The sequence below is a fragment of the Poecile atricapillus genome, chromosome 15, assembly GCF_030490865.1.
Source record: "Poecile atricapillus isolate bPoeAtr1 chromosome 15, bPoeAtr1.hap1, whole genome shotgun sequence".
In the NCBI taxonomy this organism is placed as follows: Eukaryota; Metazoa; Chordata; class Aves; order Passeriformes; family Paridae; genus Poecile; species Poecile atricapillus.
In genome coordinates, this window is record NC_081263.1 from 7,606,478 (window position 1) to 7,625,726 (window position 19,249).

The 19,249-nt window shown below is 61.1% G+C and overlaps 2 protein-coding genes across 2 annotated transcripts; both read right to left on the reverse strand.

Annotated features, from left to right (window-relative positions):
• Window positions 1-3,130: 3,130 nt before the first annotated feature.
• On the reverse strand, window positions 3,131-4,919 carry FOXS1 (forkhead box S1). Its single transcript, XM_058850438.1, has one exon. It carries the CDS (start codon window positions 4,519-4,521, stop codon window positions 3,175-3,177), a length of 1,347 nt encoding a protein of 448 aa, XP_058706421.1. The 5' UTR covers window positions 4,522-4,919; the 3' UTR covers window positions 3,131-3,174.
• A 488-nt stretch (window positions 4,920-5,407) lies between these two features.
• DUSP15 (dual specificity phosphatase 15) lies at window positions 5,408-18,217 on the reverse strand. Its single transcript, XM_058850985.1, has 15 exons — window positions 17,688-18,217; window positions 16,104-16,137; window positions 14,162-14,244; window positions 13,669-13,718; window positions 12,970-13,044; window positions 12,337-12,508; window positions 11,955-12,165; window positions 8,229-8,512; window positions 7,625-7,814; window positions 7,384-7,424; window positions 7,028-7,130; window positions 6,641-6,742; window positions 6,164-6,559; window positions 5,932-6,050; window positions 5,408-5,830 (listed from the first exon to the last, which is right to left on the reverse strand). The coding sequence occupies exons 1-15, from the start codon at window positions 17,706-17,708 to the stop codon at window positions 5,690-5,692; spliced, it is 2,022 nt and encodes a 673-aa protein (XP_058706968.1). The 5' UTR covers window positions 17,709-18,217; the 3' UTR covers window positions 5,408-5,689.
• Between the last annotated feature and the right edge of the window lie 1,032 nt (window positions 18,218-19,249).

Here is a 19,249-nt window from a genome sequence, read left to right on the forward strand (position 1 = left end):
GGATGAGTGAGATGAGGATGGGAAGCAGAATCTCTCTCATCTCTGTGTTAGAGGGAATGGGTCCAGGCTGTGCTGTGGACAGGGACCACCTGGTACGTCCTGGGCAGGGCTGTGCAGGCATAGTGCCAAGGGTTTCTGGTCTACACACCCAACAGCTCTGAGCACCCCAGGGGAGCGGGGGAAGGGAAAGTGACTGGATGGATGTGTGGATGGATCAGCTGTCAGTCAGACAGACGTGTCCTCACATCTTCAGCATATGCCCAAATCGGGTGGGACGTCCAGGCAGGGCCGGTGGGTACTGGTGCCTCTTTGCCCAGGGGAGCTGTGGCTGGCCCTGAAGTGGTTAAGGCTGCCAGAGCCCGGGCTCCGGCTCCTGCCGCAGGCGTCCCTCCCAGCCGCTTCCTGCCGGCAGCCTTTGACCGGTTCCTGTCGGTGACCACCCCGCAGGCCTGGACGCCAGCGCAGCCCCATCTGGTTTGAGTTACGCTCCACGGCGGTGACGTCTCCTTCCTGTCTGGCCCCAGGAGCCGCGCATCGCCCCGGTCCCGGCTCTGGCCTCGGACGGCCACAGGGGCTGCAGGGCCCTGCTGTGGGGTGGCTGCGGGGCTTCCAGGTGGACCATCAGCCCCGGACATTCCTGGCACCCTGAGCTGCCGTAGGGGATCAGTTCCTGAACACAGCCCTGTGTGTGCATGTCTGTGGCAGAGGGATGCACAGACACCAGCCATCCTAGGGTACCCCCACAGCCCAGTTTGGTTTCTCCATCCCTCTCCTTCTTACCCTGGGACCCTACAGAGACACACACTGGGGCTGGATGAGTGAGGCCACAGGGCTGACATCCATGGAAGCAGCCGTGATCCCATCCTATATTCCCACTGACATGAGCCCCTGAAGCTGCTTGGAGTGGGCTGGTCCCACTGGGTTCGAATGCTCCTGGTCCATCACAGGCCATGACAGCCAGGTCCATCCCTTATGTGTGGGGTCCTCATCTCCCCCACAGATGCAGGATGCAGTCTGGATGTGCACACATGTATCCTCAGCATCCATCCCGAGCCTGGAGCAGCACACATTCCCCATGCACCTTGCTCCTGTGGCACCCACCCTGCCTGCAGAAACAAGGATCCCCGCAGGCGGTGCAGGGAGGGAAGGGGAGCGGGCAGACCTCCGGCAGCGGCACCTGGCAGCACCGCCCGCAGCGGCAGCAGGTTCTCCCCGGGACCGCGTGCAGCAAGTCCTGGCCACGGCACGGCCCAGGATGGGAGCGGGCGAGCGGGCGGGGATCAGGCCACCCACAGCGAGCGGGGAGCGAGCCAGGGAGGAGGCAGAGCTGGGAGAACAGCGGGTCCATGACCGGCAGTCGGGGTGAGGGTGGGAAAGGGGAGCACTGGGAGAGCGCATGGCTCTGATTGGCACTCTCGGGCAGTGCGGGCTGTGCAGGACAGGAGTGCCCATCCCTAGCGGCTGCTGCAGATTGAGGGACAAACTGTGTGGGATGTGCCACACTGCTCCCAGCACAGGGACCCCATCCCGGGCACAGCACGGGGCCGGGGCCGTGTGTTCCCAGCCGGGGCGGGCGATGGGCCCGGCCACGCTGCGTGGGAACCAGACGGCCCCTGGGCACGGCTGCGGCGCTCGCTTCCTCCCTCGCCCCCGGGGACCGTGCGAAGGAGGGGGCTGAGGTCAGCCGCGCTCGCCGCCGGCCGCTCCGGAGACGCCAGCATGATGTAGGCGCTCAAATATTGTTTTCCACTGGGTAGGGAAAAAAAACGGAGAAAAGAGAGGCCCAGGGCTGAGTGGCGATCCCCGATGATGAAGGGCGGCCCCCCCTGCCCTGCCCGGGGCTGGGACACAGCCATGGCCCAGCAGCAGCCGTCTGGGGGCTGATAAGAGAGGTATGACGTGGCCGCGGTGCTCCCGGTCCCGCAGTGACGGCAGTGTTCCTCCGTGCCAGCGCGGCCCCACAGAGACCCCCGAGACTGGCCAAACTGGAGTCCCCCTGGCCTTGGGGAGCTGGGGGAACTTTGACACAAATTTGGTCCCCGCATCAGCACGGAGAGCCCCTGCCAGCCTTGTGTCTATCCTGGGGCTGGCTGTGCCATGGGGGGTGGGTGTTGCCGGTCCTTGGGAGCTCCCCCTCCCAGCCTGGGGTTGGCAGGATGGGGGGCACAAGCACAGCCCCCCACTTTGCCAGTATCACTCTAGCCCCACTCCAGTGCTCAGAGGTGCTGACTTGGATGTCCCAGTGCTGTGTGGTAAGGGGCTGGTGGCCAGTTCCCATCCTGGGGCTGTGTGCCCACTCCAGTGTCCACCAGCCTGGCCAGTTGGGGCATATCCCTGTGCCCAGCCCAGTGTCAACAGCGGTGACTCAGCTGGTGCCTCTTCACTGGCAGCCACCCTGCATGATTCAGGTCAGAGGAATCCACTTTCCTGGCTGTTCCCATCAGATCTGCAGCCCCTTGCACAGCCCATCTTTGGGCTGCCCTGGTCTCAGAGTCTGCAGGGACAAGTTGGAATCCCAAACCAGGCACTGACACAGCCACAGGCAAGGACAGAGAGGGGAGAGAGCCCTGTCTACCCCCATAGCAGAGCCTCCACACTGTGCCACAACCCCCGGTTCCTCCCTGCCGTCTGTCTGGGGCAACACGGGTCCATTTGCAGGGCCACACACTGAGGCTGGTGCCATTTGTGCCATGTGTGACATCCTGTGCAAAAACAGGAACTTGGAGGGGTCCCAGGCCCAGGGAGGTGATAGTGGGGCTCCAGTGGGGGTAATTTCTGCTGCAGCACATCCCCTGATCCCTAGGGACAAAGTTCCCTCTCACTGCCATGGGATGGCGCTTCAGGGGCTCCTGGCCCTACATTGTGGCGGGACCTTGTCCCCAGCATCTCCCTGGGACTCAGGACCTGAGTGTAGGTGCACTGACCCAGGCCATGCCCGTCCCCACCTGGCCTCACCATCCAGTCAGTGATCACTGATGGAGGGACTGGTGGGGATGGAGACTGTGCCAGGTGGCCTTGGGCACATGTGTCCCCCAGCCAGCACCTGAGCTGGGGCTGAGGGTCCCCAGCTTGGCCCTGCCCACTGCCCACCTCGAATGGGGCACAGAGACCACAGAGGCAGCGTTGGGGAATGTGTTTTATTAGGTGCTGGGTTGTCCCAGGGTGGGAAGTCCCTCACTCAAAGAAGAACATGCCGGGTGTCCGGTAGAGGCAGGGGGGCAGCCCCAGGGGGTAGCCATTAGCCCCCTGCAGTGGAATCGTGGTCCCCGGCCCCCATGGCTCCTTCTGCTCACCTGCCCGTGGCCCCATGGCCCCGAAGGATGGCTGGCGGGGGGCAGTGGAGGCCGGGGGAGCCGTGGCCAGGAGATGCTCCAGCGCTGTGCTGCAGGGCCGCTCCTTCATGCAGAAGCTCAGCGCCTGCACCCGGCACTGGTAGCTGCTGCCCAGCGCCTCGGGGCCCGGCCGGCTGAAGGAGCCGAACACGGGCAGGTGGGGCTGCGTGTAGCCCTCTCCCTCCAGGAAGCAGGATGGGGGGGGCTTGCCCGTGCCGAGGAGGTTGCCAGGGAATGCAGGTGGCACCTGCCCGAATGGCTGACACGGGCCCAACCCAGGGGCAGCCAGCTCCTTGCCCTCCAGCTGCTCTGGGGGGGTGTCTGGGGTGGCCGGCGAGTCCTGCGGGGGGTCCCTGTGCTGGGTGGGCAGCAGGGCAGGCAGCAGGGCAGGGTGCTGGTGCTGGGCCGGGCGCTCGCTGGGCAGTGGGTACTGACCTGGCCGGGGCAGCTGCAGCGCCGCCGGGAGCCCCCCGAAGACAGTCTCCTTGGGCGGGCGGCTCTCGGGGGACGTGAAGAACGGCCCCTTGGGCTGTGGCATGTCCGGCACGTACAGACAGGGCTGCCTGGCCTTGGGCGGCTGCCGCCGGGCACAGGGCTCAGTGCACCCCGGCACCCCGGCACCCTCGGACAGAGCGGCGGGGCTCGGCAGGCGTCCCGTGCCCGACGGCGAGGGGTAGCCCCCCTCTGCCTTCCCCTCCTCCGGCAGCGGGGCGGCGGGCAGCCCTCGCGCCTGCTGTCTGGGGGTCTTCCCTCGCCCCTCGTCTCCCTCAGTGCCTGGCGCATCCCGGACGCCCCTCTTCCTGGTGAAGCGCCGGCGGCGCCGCAAGAAGCTGCCGTTCTCAAACATGTTGTAGCAGTCGGGATCGAGGGTCCAGTAGTTGCCCTTTCCCGGTTTCTTGTCATCACGGGGCACCTTGACGAAGCACTCGTTGAGGGAGAGATTGTGGCGGATGCTGTTCTGCCAGCCCTGCTTGTTCTCACGGTAGAAGGTGAAGCGGCCCATGATGTAGCGGTAGATGCCGCTGAGGGTGATGCGCTGCTCGGGCGCGCTCTGGATGGCCATGGTGATGAGGGCGATGTAGCTGTAGGGTGGCTTGGTGGCCTCAGCGCTGGGGAAGGCGCCGCCGGCCGGCTCAGGGGCCGGTGGGCTGCGCAGCGCCGCGTCGCCGACGGGGAGGTCCGGCTGCATCTTCCCGGCCGGCCCGCGCAGCTCCAGCTCTGCCGCTGATCCCGCTGTGCCGCGCGGCCCCAGCACGGCCCGTTAAAACCCGGCCGGCGAGGGGGCGGCGGGCCCCTCCTCTGAGGGGCCGCCCAGGGCGGAGCGGGGCTCTGCCGTCCAGCACTGGTCCCTGCGGACAGACGGACGGATGCGCCGCCAAGGCCTGCGGCCAGCAGCCAGTGGCCTCGGGGTTGGCACGGCCGCGGCTTCCCCAGGGCAGAGGCGGGCACAGCCCCCGGCTCCCCCAGCCCCTTTTCCCACGGAAGGTTCCCACGACCTGGTTCTCATCCCGCCCTGCTCACGGTGTGGAGCGGGGCTCCGGCTGGGCCTGCAGTGAGGCTGAGTGAGGGATGTTGGTAAGACTGAAGGTGTCCCCTGCCCACCCCAGTGCCTCAGACCCTGCCCCCCAGCCCGGGCTTGTGCTGGATCCTGTGCCAGGTCTCTCTTGTGCCAGATCCCTGCATCGTTCCCATAGCTCTGAGCACAGCACAGACACCAGGAACCTCATTGCACCACTCATGAGAGTAAACTGAGGGACAAGTAGTGACTGCCTTTGGGACAGCCTGGTGTTGCCAGGTCAGCACAGCAGCTACACACACCTTGCTGCTGCTTTCACCCCTGCCAAGGGGCTTGGACAAAGGGCAGGACAGGTCTGGAGCCAGTGCTGGGGCAGGGTTTGTCTCACGCTGTTTCCCTGTGGCTGGTTCTGAGCTGGCTTTGCCCACATGAGCCTCTGTTGGGACTCAGCTCCCCAGACACCTGTGCTCTGCTCGGACCAGCATCAGCCCTCCACACCAGAGCCAGCCCCCCAACACTGATACAAAAACATAACCTTTATTTCTAAGGTTCGCAATGGTGAGTCCTGGCAGAGCAAGGTGCAAGAATGGAGCCAGGTCTGCCCTGGCTTGCTGAAAAGGCACGCAATAAATCCCTCCTGGGGGACTTCTAGGGAATAAATACAGCAGTCACAGGGGCAGCAGTACCTGCCCACTCCAGCTAACATCTGTCCTTGTCTGGTCCTGCACACTGAGCATCCTGAGCACTCTGCCTTGGGACATGCAGCTGGAGCAGGGCCATGGGGCTCAGAGCCTCCCACTCTGAGACTTTATGGCAACTGGGCTCTCCTCTCCCACCCAGTTCAGGGCTGGCAGAGCTGTTTGAGGACATGGAAGATGTGGCTGGAGGTGCCAGGGGCACAGGGCTGGGGGGAATTGCAGAGCAGCATCGGCCTCAAGCGCTGGGCATGATGGAAGAGCTCCCGTGCGAACACCGGCTCCACCTGTGGAGGCACAGAACGAAGGATGGGCACAGGTCCGTGCCCCTGCATTGCAATGGTCCCTGTGCCTGGCTCAGGGGTTGCCAGCCCCAGTGGGTACTCACGTGTGCCATGATGAGCTTCTGGAAGGGGTGCCCAGCTCTGGTGGGGTATTCCTCCCCGAAGCACAGGTAGATCTGGTACTGAGGCATGAGTTGCCCATTGCTCAGGTACTCCCTCACCTCTGCAAGACACCAAACCTATCAGGGGACACAGAGTCCTGACAGCCCCCATCAGCCACACCAGGGCAGCACCTGCCCCTCTTTCTGAGGGGAGCGGGGTCTCCCAGGGACTTACGCTGTATGTACTGCTGTGTGTCCAGCAGCTTGTAAGTCTTCTCCCTCTCCAGCTTGTTGGGCCAGTTCTTGTGTGGGGCCAGTGGCCCGTTCCAGTACACCCTGCCCTGGCACTGCCGCTTCATGAAGACCCCCTCAGGTGCTACCCACAGCAGCACCCCACGCTCCAGGTGGGGCAAGAGCCGCTCCAGCACGTCGGTCATGCAGGCCACGTGGCCGTGGCCACTGAGCACCTGGGGTGGGGGGAACTTTATCTGCTCCATGCAGGAGGGGCCGTAGAGGTGCTCGCTGTCGGCTGGCATGGCGCTGGTGGTGATGCGGCAGCCCTCGGCCGTGCGGGTGGTCACCTCCTTCACCAGCACATCGCAGTAGTACAGGCGGATGTGGAGCCAGCAGTCTGGGGCAAAGGGAGGGTCAGTTCATGGGCAATCTGGGCTGGTGGGGCCACCCAGAGCATTGCCTGCAGCGTGGCTCCTACCTGAATTGTTGACATCCTCCACAGGGAGGTAGGACTGGGGTCCAGGAAGAAGCTGGCCATGGGTCGGGTTCCAGCCATAGAAGACTCCCCTCACAAGGAACCCTGGACCAGGGCAGAGGTGAGGTGGTAAAAGGACATGGACAATTACCCCAAGGGCTTCCAGGCACTCTCCTGGCCCAAGCCCCTGGGCCCACAGTTCCCACTGTGTTTGCTCATTATTAGGTCTCATTATATCCCCTAAGGCTTTGCTGGGGCAGGGTGGGAGTCCTCAGCTCCTGCCTCGATCCTCACAGGTGCTGCCTGCACGAGCAACAGGAGAGCAGGATCCTGGCAGAAGCATGTGCTCCCTACCACCTGCCCCATCCTACAGAGAGGGAGCCTCCTCACCTCGCTCAGTTGGGTGGCCAGAGAGCCGGGGCTGTGGAGGCACGTGGACACTGTCCAGCATGTCCTTCTGGCTTTCCTCCTTTGGACTGCCTGCTGTGCTGCCCTGGGGATAGGAGCAGCTTTGGTGAGGGGTGAGCTGGCAGCAGGGGAACTGAGCCAGCTCCTGCCTCTTCCATGGACCCCATAAGCCAGCAGATCCCCTGCCTGGGTCTGGCAGTGCATGGCACAGGGGATCCTCTCTGATTCCCCTTGGGACAAATGCAGGCAGTGTGCAAGCAGGGGAGCAGCTGATGGGTGAAGGGGGGATTTGAGGGTCCCACCTTCTCCCCTGCCTGGATGGCACAGGGCAGGCTCACCTGCTGGTCCTCACTGCCTGGGGACTGTGTGTCACTGTCCTCTGCAGAGAGCAAGAAAGAACAGATGAACCCCTGCAAACGGCAGGAACAGCCCCAGGGAAGAGAGCTGGCTCTCCGGGACACCCAGAGAGGAAGAGGAGCAGGGAGGAAGGGTAATGTCTGTGGGGCACGGGGCTTGTACAGGCATGGTTCAGGTATCAATCCCACATCTGGCACAGGAGGAGGGATGGCAGGGACGTACCTGCATCACAGGCTCTGTCAGTCACGATCTGGTACACCTTGTAAGGCTCGGAGATGTCCAGCTGGCTCCGCTCGGGCACCTCCTGGAAGTCGGTGCTCTTGTTGAGGGCGCAGCGCAGCCGCGTCTTCCAGGTGGAGGGATCGGCCTTGTCCGTCCCTTCGTGGTATTTCCCCTTGTAGACGGCCCAAGCCTGAGGGACAGAGACACACACCCTGTGCTGTGGGGGCTGCCACAACCTGACCCCCGGCTCGGCTGTCCAGGGACACAGCAGGGTATGAGTCCACCGGGGTTTGGGGGCAGTGGGGAAGCGGGGCTCTGTGTCCGGGGGACTGCGGGGTCGCAGGGGAGCACACGGAGCTGGGCGGTGTGTGCCGGGGTGTGCATGGAGCCAAAAGCCCTGGAGCTGCGCACAGAGTCCGGCAGTGGAGAGCCCCGGCGGTGCACATGGCTGCACAGAGCCGGGTGAGCGATTCCGGGGTGCGCACGGAGCTGGGCAGTGGAGACCCTCGGGCAACGGGGAGCCCCGGGAGCGCACACGGAGCCCGGCGACCAGTCCCGGGGACTCTCCCAGGGCCGAGGGGGGACCGCGGGGAGCCCGGGATACCTTGAAGAGCGCAGCATCCTCCTGCTGCCGGTAATCCTGCTTGGCCGCGTGCTTCCAGGGGATGCGGAAGAGCGTTCGGTGCCGGTTCTCCCAGCGCAGCCCCGGGTACCGGCCGCTGTCGATCTGCGCGATCAGCCACTCCTTCAGCCGCATGGGCGCCCCCGGCTCCGCCATCGCGGCCCGGCGGCGAAACCGAAAGCGGCTCCGGCTTTCACTTTCCCTTTCCTGGCCCACGCCGCAGGTTCTGGCTGACCCAATGCGCGGGGAGGGGGGGAGGAACGGATCTTAAAATTTTTCCACTGCTTCACTTTTCCCCACGCAGCAGCGTCAGACATCCGTGTTCAGGAAAAAGTGATGTCGTAACTGAAGGTTACAGCAATGGGAAGAGCTGGAGCTGGTGCCTCTCGGAGGGACCCCCAAAAAAGGCATCCCCGAGGTTTCAGACCTTCACAATGTGTGCACCCGTGTACACCAGTGGTGATTTTAAGCTCTTCCCGTTGTTCATTGGCTCCTGCGGAGGCTCTGGGTCATTGACCCCCACCCCGGGAAGTGCCCTTTGTTAGGCAAAGGGTGAGCGCCCGTTCCCGGCTCTTGCCTGGGGCTCCAGCCTTTCCCTGCGGTGGAGAACACAATGTGCAGCTGGCACTGGTAATTTACATACCGAGATACCTGAGCTGGGTGCATTTCTCAACACAGGCACCGTGCACTCGCGGGAGAGGGGCAGGCAGATTGCATCCACGGGACAAGGCACCAGATGGCACACGGAACTCTCCTCCACCCCTCCCAAATGCTTCCCCTAAAACTGTCAGGTCTCCCACATGCTCACCGAAGGGGCCAAGGGACTCTACTCCCTGCTTTGGGGACCCAGCCAGACACGTCCCAGCTTCAGGGATTGCGTCCTCCCGTGCTCACTCCATGTGTGTGGGGAGCTGCAGGGAGCTGCGGAAAGAGCACGGGGTTTCCAGGGTGGTGTGAACAGTCACATGTCCCCATCTCTCAAATCTCTCCTCTGCTCTAATGCTCACGTCTGCCTCGTTGGGCTCTGGATGCTGAGTCGAACGGGAAACGGGTGAGAAGGGCGGATGAGCTGTGCCAACGGCTGCCGGGACTGGGGTGGGACACATCCTGCACCAGGGCATGGGCTGGGCCACTCGGGGGTGACACTGGTGTTGGTGATTCCGTCATCACTGCTGCAGAGTTCCATGTCACTGTGCAGGGAAACCCTGCTTCTCTGCCCGGCTGCTGCCCCCAAAGTCTCCTTTTGCAGTCTTCCAGGTCTCCTTTCCTGCTCTGAGTCAGAAAAAGTCACCTCTGACCAAGAGGAGAAGCGAAGTTCCTGAGAGGTACTGGGGCTGCAGTCTCCAAATGAATAATCAGTGGCAGAGAGCCCAGTCCTGGGCTTTCCCAGAGGCTGTGAGGACAGGGCATGGACACATGGCACAGAGGGCACATGGGGCCACACGGGGTGTACAAGTGAGCCCCACTAGCAGAGGGTTTATCTCCTTATTGAGCCTGTCTGGGACCCCTTTGTTGCAAAGTGAAAATCAGGCACCACCTGTGCCCCCCATCAGGGTGAGCTGTGGGGCCATGTTCTGGGAAGAGGGCCTGGGAACTGACTGACACAGAATCCCCATCTCCCCTTTCTGCCTTGGGAAGCAGAGCCATGGCAAGGAGTCACTGCACAGCCTCCCAGTGGCTTGCATCGATTACATCCAAGGCCGGGAGATAATCGCAGCCGCCGGCTCGTTTGTCAGCCCCAGCCCGCCGGGATAAGTTTTATTGGTCGACTTTTTATCGGCCGGCCGGGGATTTCATGTGGTGTGGCAGCCGCCTGGTGACGCAGGACCCGGGGGATCTAATTACTCCTAATCAGCGAGGACGCTCAGGAGCCAGATTCCCTGCTGTATTCCTCACCACGCTTCTCCCTTCCCAGGGAAGGTGAAGCTGCTTAACCCTTAAACTTTTCATGCCAAAATGAGTCAAACATTAACTCGTAGCTAACGCTGCCCTTGCCTGGGTTTTTCCAGGCTGTGTAAATCAGATCTGCCAAAATAAATACATTTTGCTGTGGAGCTGAGCTGGAGGGGCCAGGGCCCTGTGTGGTTTATAGTGGGAACAGGGGAATCCCTGGGTGTAACCACCTTGGCATAAGGTGTCCCAGTGTGGGAAGGTGCAGCTGTGCATGGGGCATACATCCATCCCAGATGCATGGTCCTGGGCTGCAGGGCTTCCACCCTGCTGCATGCTGAGGAGGCCAAAGGGTGCTGCAGAGCCTGGCCTGGGGCGAGGGATTGGGTAGAGGCACCTGGAAGGAACTGGAATGAGAGTGGGATCCCATGGCAGATGTGAAGGAGCAGTGAAGGGTGATGAATCCCTGGTTATTCAGTTCACTCGTATCTACCCAGAGATAGTGGAGCTCCCAGTCTGCCTGGGTCACCCCAAGGCAGCACCCAGCCCAGCAGGCAGAAACTGGTAGCAGAAAGGAGCCCTGGTCTTGAAGCTTTGTCTCCTGGGGGGGTCCGTTCCCCCTAGGAGGGGGGGCAGGAATGAGGGGGACCCCAGAAAAATGCTCTAAGTCCCAACAGGGACAATGCTGCTTACCCAGCTGAGCATCCTGGGAATTTTTCCCACCTGGGACTCTGCCCCAGGAAAAGATGTAAATGGGACTGGTCTGGGACTTGTGATACTCAGCTGGTGCCAGGTTCTCAGTACTCCCAGCAGCTGGAGTCAGTGGACTCCTGGAACTGGTGCTCCTGGATCCAGTGAGTGGAGAGGCTACAGTGAGACAGGTTCCAGGTGAGTTCCCACCTGCTGCTCCCAACCTCTCCTGGAGCAGAGCTTGTCCCCAGAGAGCCCTGCCATGGCACTCACATTTCTGGCCTTCCTTGTCAGCTTCCCACAAGGCAGTAGGGTGAGCCCTGTCAAGGCATGCCAGTGTCCCCAGCTCACTCTCCAGAGTGGCCAGCAGCAGCTGCAGACTGGTCCCATGCTGGGACCTTCCCCCTTGGCATCCCTGGCCAACCCAGCCATCACAGGAGAGTCAGACCACAGAGAAGGGTATTTATTACTGGGGAACATAGAAACTCTTTAAGCAAAATGGCTTAAGGCTCTGCTCTAGTGAGGTCTGGCCAGGTTAAATGCTTGGTTCCCACCTGTTACAGATTGTGCCCTGGGATAGGTGGGAATGGGGTGCAATGGATTCCTAAAGCCTACAGTGCTTGCTCAGAGCTTGTGCTTGGCCAGTCTGGATCTGGACCCTTGCCTGGGAGCCTGTGTGGTGGCATTACCTGCTGGCACACTGGTGTGTCCCTGCTCCGCAGCCAACCTGGATGGTGGGAGCTTGTGCTGCTGGTGGGAAAACCGCTCTGAGGGGAGCACCGGCTCTCCCATGCACCCTGAGGCCATGCAGTGGGTACCCAAGTGCCAAAGCTGCTGCTGGCAACACCTGGATACTGGCCTGTGTGTTCTGCCCCAAGCAGGAGCCTGCAGTGACCCGGGGCAGAGACCTGTGTCCCCAGCAGGGTGGATGTGAAGAAGATGAACCCAGCATGTGCTGCAAAGCCCAACAGCGTCCATGAAACCTGCCCAGACAGAGGGTGGCACATTCCCACCCCAGAAGAGAAGAGGGAGCTGGGCTTTGTGCAGGTTCCTGTCCCACTGTGTTGCATCTCTTTCATCTCTCCCAGGCTGTTGGGTGATGCTCACTGCTCTCCCTTGGCTTGGGTCACTTCAGACAAGCCGGGATGCAGGAGAACGTCCTCTTCACCCGCAGCAGGAAGGGACTTGTGCTCCTCATGTCTCTGGCTCTTGGGACCAGTCCTTGCACAGCTCCCTCTGTCCTGGATGTTCCTTCTCTCCCTACTGGCAGCAAGGCCTTTATTTCTTCCTCGTCATTGAAAGGAGACATCCCATACTTCTGCTTCAGGTGCCTGCGGACCTGGGGAAGAAGTGAAAAGTAAAATACAGTGCTGGTTTACAAGGGCAGGTCCAAGTCTGCCAGCAAGGGGAGTGGGGAAGAAACCAAGTCCCCTCAGGACTCGTCCTTGCTCTGAGACCCATGGCAGGCTCAGCCACGGAGCAGGGCATGGGTGGTAGAGGCTTGTCCCACCTTGCGGGCTGCACTGCCGCTGAACTCAGACAGCTGCTGCCTGAAGCCGGGGTTGGGGTTGGCGACGGGCCGGATGGTTCGGATGGCATCCAGCACCTCCTGGCAGCTCAGCTCCGTGACAACCATGACGTAGGCAACGACCACCGTGGTACTGCGGGAGATGCCAGCGAGGCTGGCAAGGGAAAGAGCAGAAGGGCTGGTGTTAGTGGCACACCCTGACCCCATGCTTGCCTCTTCCTCCACCCTTGTGCCTCAGATATTTCAGTTCTTCTCTAAGGACTTGCTCTCCCGGAGGCCTGAGACCTTCCAAGGTCCTGACCATCAGTGCCTATAAATACCCATTCCTCTACAGGGAACAGGAGCAGCAGCCACTGCCTGGCTGCCTGCCCCAAAACCCGCTCATCCCGCGCACTCAGCTGCAGCAAAAAGCTGCCCCAGTTCCAGGACTGCCTGGATCCCGCTGGGTTTGAGTCACAAGCCACAGCTGAGGGTGGATCCTGGGTGGGTCCATTGGCACAGAGCCCTCTGGCACAGGCTGGCTTTGATCAGGGTTTGCAGCTAAAGTGAGGGGCAGGGGGCTGTATCTGCTGAGCTGCAGGGACACAGCAGTGGGCATAGGGGAAGAAGCATTACCAGTGGACAAGACAGTTCCCTCCATGCAGACGACACTGATGGATAAAGCTGATGCATTCCTTGAAGTGCCTCTTGCTAGCAGGAAAAACAAACCAGACAGAATAAGAACTTCAGGGGTGGAACAGCATTTTTAGCTGCAGGCAGAACAGCCCTGCATGTTTGAGTTGTTTTAGGGGATCTGCCAGCCACTGCTGAGACCTGAGCAGCTCCGTGCTGTTTATTCCCAAGGAAAGGTGGATTTGCCAGCTCATTCTGTGCTGGGGACACAGAAGGGGACACTGTGCTGGGGATGCACGGGGCTGCCCTGTGACTTGTGTGACTCATGCTGGGCCAGTGGGACGCTGGCTGCTTGAATCTCCAGCCATGCCTGTGCCCTTGGCTGGCTCCACACACTCTTTATGTGCTTTCCCTTCTCCAGACACTTCCCAGGGGGATGCTTGCTGTTCTTTTCCATGGGTGCTGCAGAGTGGCTGCCCCTCATCTCACCCCAGGTCTTGTACCCTCACAGCACTCACTGAACTGGGATGCTGTCGGGGTCCAAGGGTGGTCCCCTGCACTGTGGCATCACATCTCCAGCCTGTGCATTGTTGTGCTTTAGGAGCTAGAGGCAGCACATGGAAGGCTTGAGAAGCTGTGAGCCCTCACCTTTGGTCACCCTCTCACCTCCCTGCATGACCCCAGGCTCCCCAGGGTACTCACATGTTGGCTTCAGGGGTGTCAGGCAGGGGGATGCGGAGGTAGGTGATGTCCTGGAAGACAGAATAGAAGAGGAGAAGCTCAGGTACTTCAGCAAGGGTGTCATACACGGTCAGAGCAGGGCTGGCAGTGCCTTTGCTCCTCACCCACAGCTGCCTATAGGGTTTTGATTCCTCCACACAGCATTCCCCCTGTATGGGGATGGGGCCACACTCTCCCTGGGGTGAAGGGCAGGGCAAGGGGACACCAGCAACTCGTGGGAGGGGGTGGGAAACAAGAGGAGTCTGGAAAGCTGGAAATTGTTTCCCGTCAGTGTTCAAGGCCGGGTTATAGTCACAAGACAGCCAGTTTCCCATGCCGGGGGGCCGCCCAGCTCCTCTGGGATCAGTGACCAGGGAGAGGTGTACGTGCTATGGAATGCTCAGAGCGGGAAGGAAGATGCAGCATGGAAAGAGCTTCAGGAGTTTACAGGGTGACATCTGGTGCAGGACCCTACCTTCAGCAAGGGCTGGGGGGATTCATGGATCGAAACTATGTGGGTGATCTTGTTCCGGCTTAGCTGCTCCAGGTCTTTGGCATCTGAAGGATAAAACTAGACATCAACATGTATTCATTCCCTACCCTTCTATTCTCACAGTGCTCCCACCCTGCTTCTACAGCCAGCCAGCACACAGAGCCCTGCTCCAGCAGATCAGCTGCATCCCACCCCCACATGCAGCAGTGCAGACATGGGCAAACATGGAAACCTGGAATGTCAGTCCCATGATCCTGAACCAGAGGCCTCTCCCTGATCCTTTCTCCTTGCTGCTCATGCTGGTTAAACCATTCACACCTGCACAGAAACACCCTGGGTGAGCAGGCAATGTCCCTCCTGCCTGTACTCGTCCCTACTTTGGGAGAGGTGCCCTGCCCATACCTCCTTGAGCAGACACACACGTAGCACTGGGACTTGCTGCAGCCTGAGAGAACTGCTTTATCTTGTACACTACAGATGTAGAGCTGCAGCAATATATATCAACTCTGATTTTCTGTAGAAAACACCTGAGTAGTGACTTGCTTCTTTCTGGTCTGTTCTCTATGCAACTGCATGGACAGAAATGGGGTGTCCTTGGCTGTTTGGGGCAACGCTTCAGCATTCTGGATGTGATCCTGGCCTCTGGTCCAGCACAGCAATTGTTCACAGGGAGTGGAGCGTGCTTGTCTTGCTGAGCAGCTTCCGAGTGTCTCCCTTTCATGCCACAACCAGCAGATGCAGCAAGCGTGGGGAGGAGGGGTAACATTTCCCCATCTCATTCTTTTGGGTTTCTAAACTTTCACGTGGTATAAAACCTTGGCTCAGGAATCCAGCCCGGGATGTGCTAACGGCATGATGTGAATTTTAATAGGAGCGAGTCTCAAGGGAGATGCTCTGCAGGGAAGCTGTGGTCTGTGTGGGGAGGGAGATGGGGACCCTTGTGGGGACTCACACACCTTTCCATCCACCTTGGCAGGCAGTGACAGCAAATGGTGACACCGGAATCAAGGCTTACTAGGGCTGGAAAAGCTTCCAGTTGAAGGAAATGTCTCTGTGAGCTTAATGTTGCAGGCCTAGAATCTTGTCATGCTGGATTGCCTGGCAGAGTGATGAGGAGTGTTTGGATGGCATCAGGCCTAGGCCCCACAGCAGAGGCTGCTCACAGGAACCCCCATCATGAACCTGGCAGCTGGGTGCCCTTGTCCCTCTGCTTCCAGCAAGCCACAGCCCCCCCTGCCCACCTTGAAGTGCTCCATGGGGCACAGGGAGAACAGGGCTCCAGTGACATTTCCTTAGCAATTCACACCAGTGGTTTTAAACTTCCACAGAAGGAATCAAGCTGGCAAAGGAACCATCAGGGAGGCAGGAGTGTACTCATTAATGCTGGTTTGTCATGGCTGATGCCAGCCCTTGGTCATTAACTGTCCCCTGACAATGAAAACTCCTTAAAATAGTGACTTGGTGTGACAAGGTGTGACAAGACTCTGGCTCTGGGATATTCCCTCCTGAGGGTGGGCAGCCCCTCTGGCCTCTTCTACAGCTGCAAAACTGGGGAGCATTACCCTGAAGTACCCCAGTCCTGCTCCCTTGCACCCATGTGGCACCACCAGCTCCTCTGCTCCTGGCAGAGAATCCACATTTCCTCCTTGGCTCCTTTCCCCAATGCATCCCAAGAGCTCAAGGCAGCTGTTAAATAAGGAAACCATGCAAAGGCAGGGGTCCCTGCCTTGCCTTTCCCACAGTGTCTTCACTCCCACTACTGCCAACCCCAATTGGGTGACAGAGCAGAGCAGGCCGTGGGCACAGGCAGGGTGGTGGGTGCAGGCAGGGAGTCAGGCAGCATTTGCAGGCAGGGAGACACCAGCTCAAGCAAGCCCCACTCCCCAGCTGGAGAACATATCTGCGGCAGCTGAGTTCCACTTACCAACGAAGTTCCCAAGGTAGAGGCCAGGAAGGATCTGTGGGACACAAGGGGGAAGTGGCAGTGTGAACAGTGACCTCATACTGTGGTACCCACTGTGCTGGGACCCACGCTGGGAAGCAGTGACCTTGGCTGGAAAGGCCAAAGTTCTGGCATTGACATAACCATCGCCAGCCCTGGGGCAGGAATGGTGTTGAGGCAGCTGGACCAGTGCATTTCCAGGGCTGCCACTGCCCTGGCATGCAGGATGTGGGGCTGGATATAGCCCTGGCACCTGCAACTATCTGGCACTGCACTCTCACAGGCATGTTTGTTTTTGGTTGTTTTTTTTTTTTTCTCCTCTTGTTTATCATCAATCAGTCCTCCGTTGGGGTTTATTACCTGAACTCAGCAAGTTGCATACACCTTTGTACAGCCTTGGACTCTACCTGTGACCTGGGGACATCCTGCTGCTTGAGGGATGGGAAAGCAACAGGCACAGAGAAGCTTGTAGGGGATGTGGCTGTCCCCCTCCCACCTTGAGCTCCATTCCCCTCACTCTGTACTGCAGGAAGCCCATTTCTCACAGCCCAGGCACAGATTGCTCTGGACACCATGCTTTCAGCTCATTTCCCCTGGGAAATTCCACTTCTCGTGATAAAAAGATAATTACTTGACAAGGCCTCTGTTAACAGCACTGCAGATGCAGAAGCAGGACACCTTGTAAACCTTGTCAACCAGAGCTATTTTATATTCTCCCTCACTCACAGCCTGGGCAGTGAGTTCAATCCTGTATCCAGTCAGTTCTCTGCCAGCTTCTCCCTGCAGCAATATTTGGTGCCCAGGGCAGGTGGAGGTGATTTTCACTAGCACAGCTGGACTCACACTTGTCTCACTGCTCACATTTGGAAAGGTTTCTCTCGACTTAAAGCTTAAAGAAGGGGGTTTTTTTAAGTGATTCCTGCGATTTCAGATCAATTTCCTATCGACGGGGTGCCTTTAATTCACAGCTGCGGCACTGAGAGGAGCGGGTGGGAGAGCGCCAGTTAGCAAGGGCAGTTCCCAAGGGCAGGACACTGAACCATGAATAAACAGCATGTGCCTGTCCCCAGCACCCTGCTGACCCGCTCCTCAGAGGAGAAAACGGGGCAGCACCTAGGTAAAATAGTGCCCATCCCCTCTGCCCCATGATGCCGAGCCCCACGCACAGCCCAGCCACGCTGAGCAGGGGGTGCGGGACCACCAGGCTCGGGGTCATACAGAGCTCCCAGCATGCGCTTGGTGCTGGTTCCTTGGGATTAAAGGTGTTGGGAAAAGTTCCCCCCTTCCTTGAAGGAACTCGCTGTGACCCCTGCCCTCAACCCCCCCGGGCAGCTGTCAGCTGTCCCAGCGCAGCGTCCCTGCCTGTTTCACCTCCGGTGTTGCTCTGCCGGCAGATAAACAAACAAATAAAGAGCTGAGCCCTGTATCGGACCCGGTGCCGGCAGGTGAAACGCCACTTGGCACGGCAGAGGCAGCCGCCAGGTAAAGGTCTCCCACCTCCGGCACCGTACGAGCCGCCCGGGCATGGCCGAGCTGCAGAGCAGCCGCCCCAGCGCTCCCCGTTACCTGGCTCATGCCGTTCCCCATGGCCGACGGCGGGCGCCGGGGGTGGGGACGGGGCGCGAGTGTCCTTGTCCCCAATGCTGCCGTCCTCCCCGTCCCCGGGCGCAGCTGCCGTCCCCGCTGCCTGCTCGGGTTCCCGTCATGAAGAGCTTGGCTCCCCCAGGATCGCTGCTCGTTCCCAGTGCGGCAAGGCCGGGCCGGTGGCTGTGCCGGGGCAGAGGGGACCGCGGCCGCCGTTCTCCGCGGCTCCTGCCGAGGCCCTTCCCCGGCTGCTCCGGCGCTGCCGCGCACCGGCTGCTGCCTGGCCGGGAGCAGACAAAGGAGGAGAAACTCCCCCCCTGCACCGTGGCGTGGGAGCACGGGGCCGCGCTGGCTGCTGCCTGTCGCCGCTGCCCGCGGCCGCACAAGGCTGCACTGTTGGGAGAAGAACAAAACCTTTGTCCTGCTCCATCAAGGAAGGTCTGTGCGGCCACGCGGCGAAGCGCCCGGCAGCATGCCCACCCCTGCCCACGCCATGCCCACCCCTGCATGCACCGTACCTATCCCTGCCCTGCCCGCTGCGTGTCCACCCCCGCTCGCACTGTGCCCACCCCTGCCTGCACCACACCTCCCCCTGCCCTGCCGCTCCAAGCTCACTCCCGCCCGAGCCCACCTGCAGCCAGGTGCCGCAGGATCCCTGCCCTGCCCGGGGGGCTGCAGGAGTGTCCTGCGGACTTCGCAGGGCCGCAGGATGGGCAGTGCCAGCGACGAACAGGGCTGAGGGGCTCCCCACCACTGCCTGTGGCCGCCAGCCCGCAGGGAGGGTCAGGCCGGGGGTGCCGGAGGGGCCGGGACAGGGCGGGGGGATCAGGCCGGGGGTCCCGAAGGGGCCGGGACAGGGCGGGGGGATCAGGCCGGGGGTCCCGGTGGGGATCAGGCCGGGGGTCCCGAAGGGGCCGGGACAGGGCGGGGGGATCAGGCCGGGGGTCCCGGAGGGGCCGGGACAGGGCGGGGGGATCAGGCCGGGGGTCCCGGTGGGGATCAGGCCGGGGGTCCCGGAGGGGCCGGGACAGGGCGGGGAGATCAGGCCCGGGCTGGGGGGGCAGTGTTGGGGTGCGGGTGCCGAGAGCGCCCCCTAGCGCGCAGCCGCGCGGTTGCCATGGGGACGGGCGCGGGCTCCGGCGCCCTCACAGGCGGGCGGGGGTCGGGGGTCGCGGCCCGGCTCAGAGCGGGGCCCGGAGCGGTCCCGGTGGGCTCCCGGCGGGTTCCGGGCACTGTATCCCAGATCCTGCACATCCCCGGGGCGGCATGTTAAGCTCCATGCGATCCTTGTGCAGGTGACGGCAAGGATAGCGTCCTCCTCCCCAAGCCTTCCACCATGTATGGGGAGTATGGATGGTATCTAGGGGCATGTTTAGACGCTACAGATTTAGTAGAATTAATTAATTAGGTTGGAAAAGACTTCTGAGATTATGGAATCCAACCTATGACTGAGCACCACCTTGTCAACCAGACCAGGGCACTGGGTGCCACTCCAGTCTTTCCTTGAACACCTCCAGGGATGGTGATTCCACCACCTCCCTGGG

Excerpts from the sequence above, each read along its gene's own strand:
- FOXS1 (XM_058850438.1), bottom strand. The coding sequence starts at position 4,521 with ATGCAGCCGGACCTCCCCGTCGGCGACGCGGCGCTGCGCAGCCCACCG.
- DUSP15 (XM_058850985.1), bottom strand. The coding sequence starts at position 17,708 with ATGGGGAACGGCATGAGCCAG. Across the intron at positions 16,138-17,687 it reads TGGGGAACGGCATGAGCCAG|ATCCTTCCTGGCCTCTACCT; the intron begins GTAACGGGGAGC and ends TGTGTCCCACAG. Across the intron at positions 13,045-13,668 it reads GACACCCCTGAAGCCAACAT|CAAGAGGCACTTCAAGGAAT; the intron begins GTGAGTACCCTG and ends TTTTCCTGCTAG.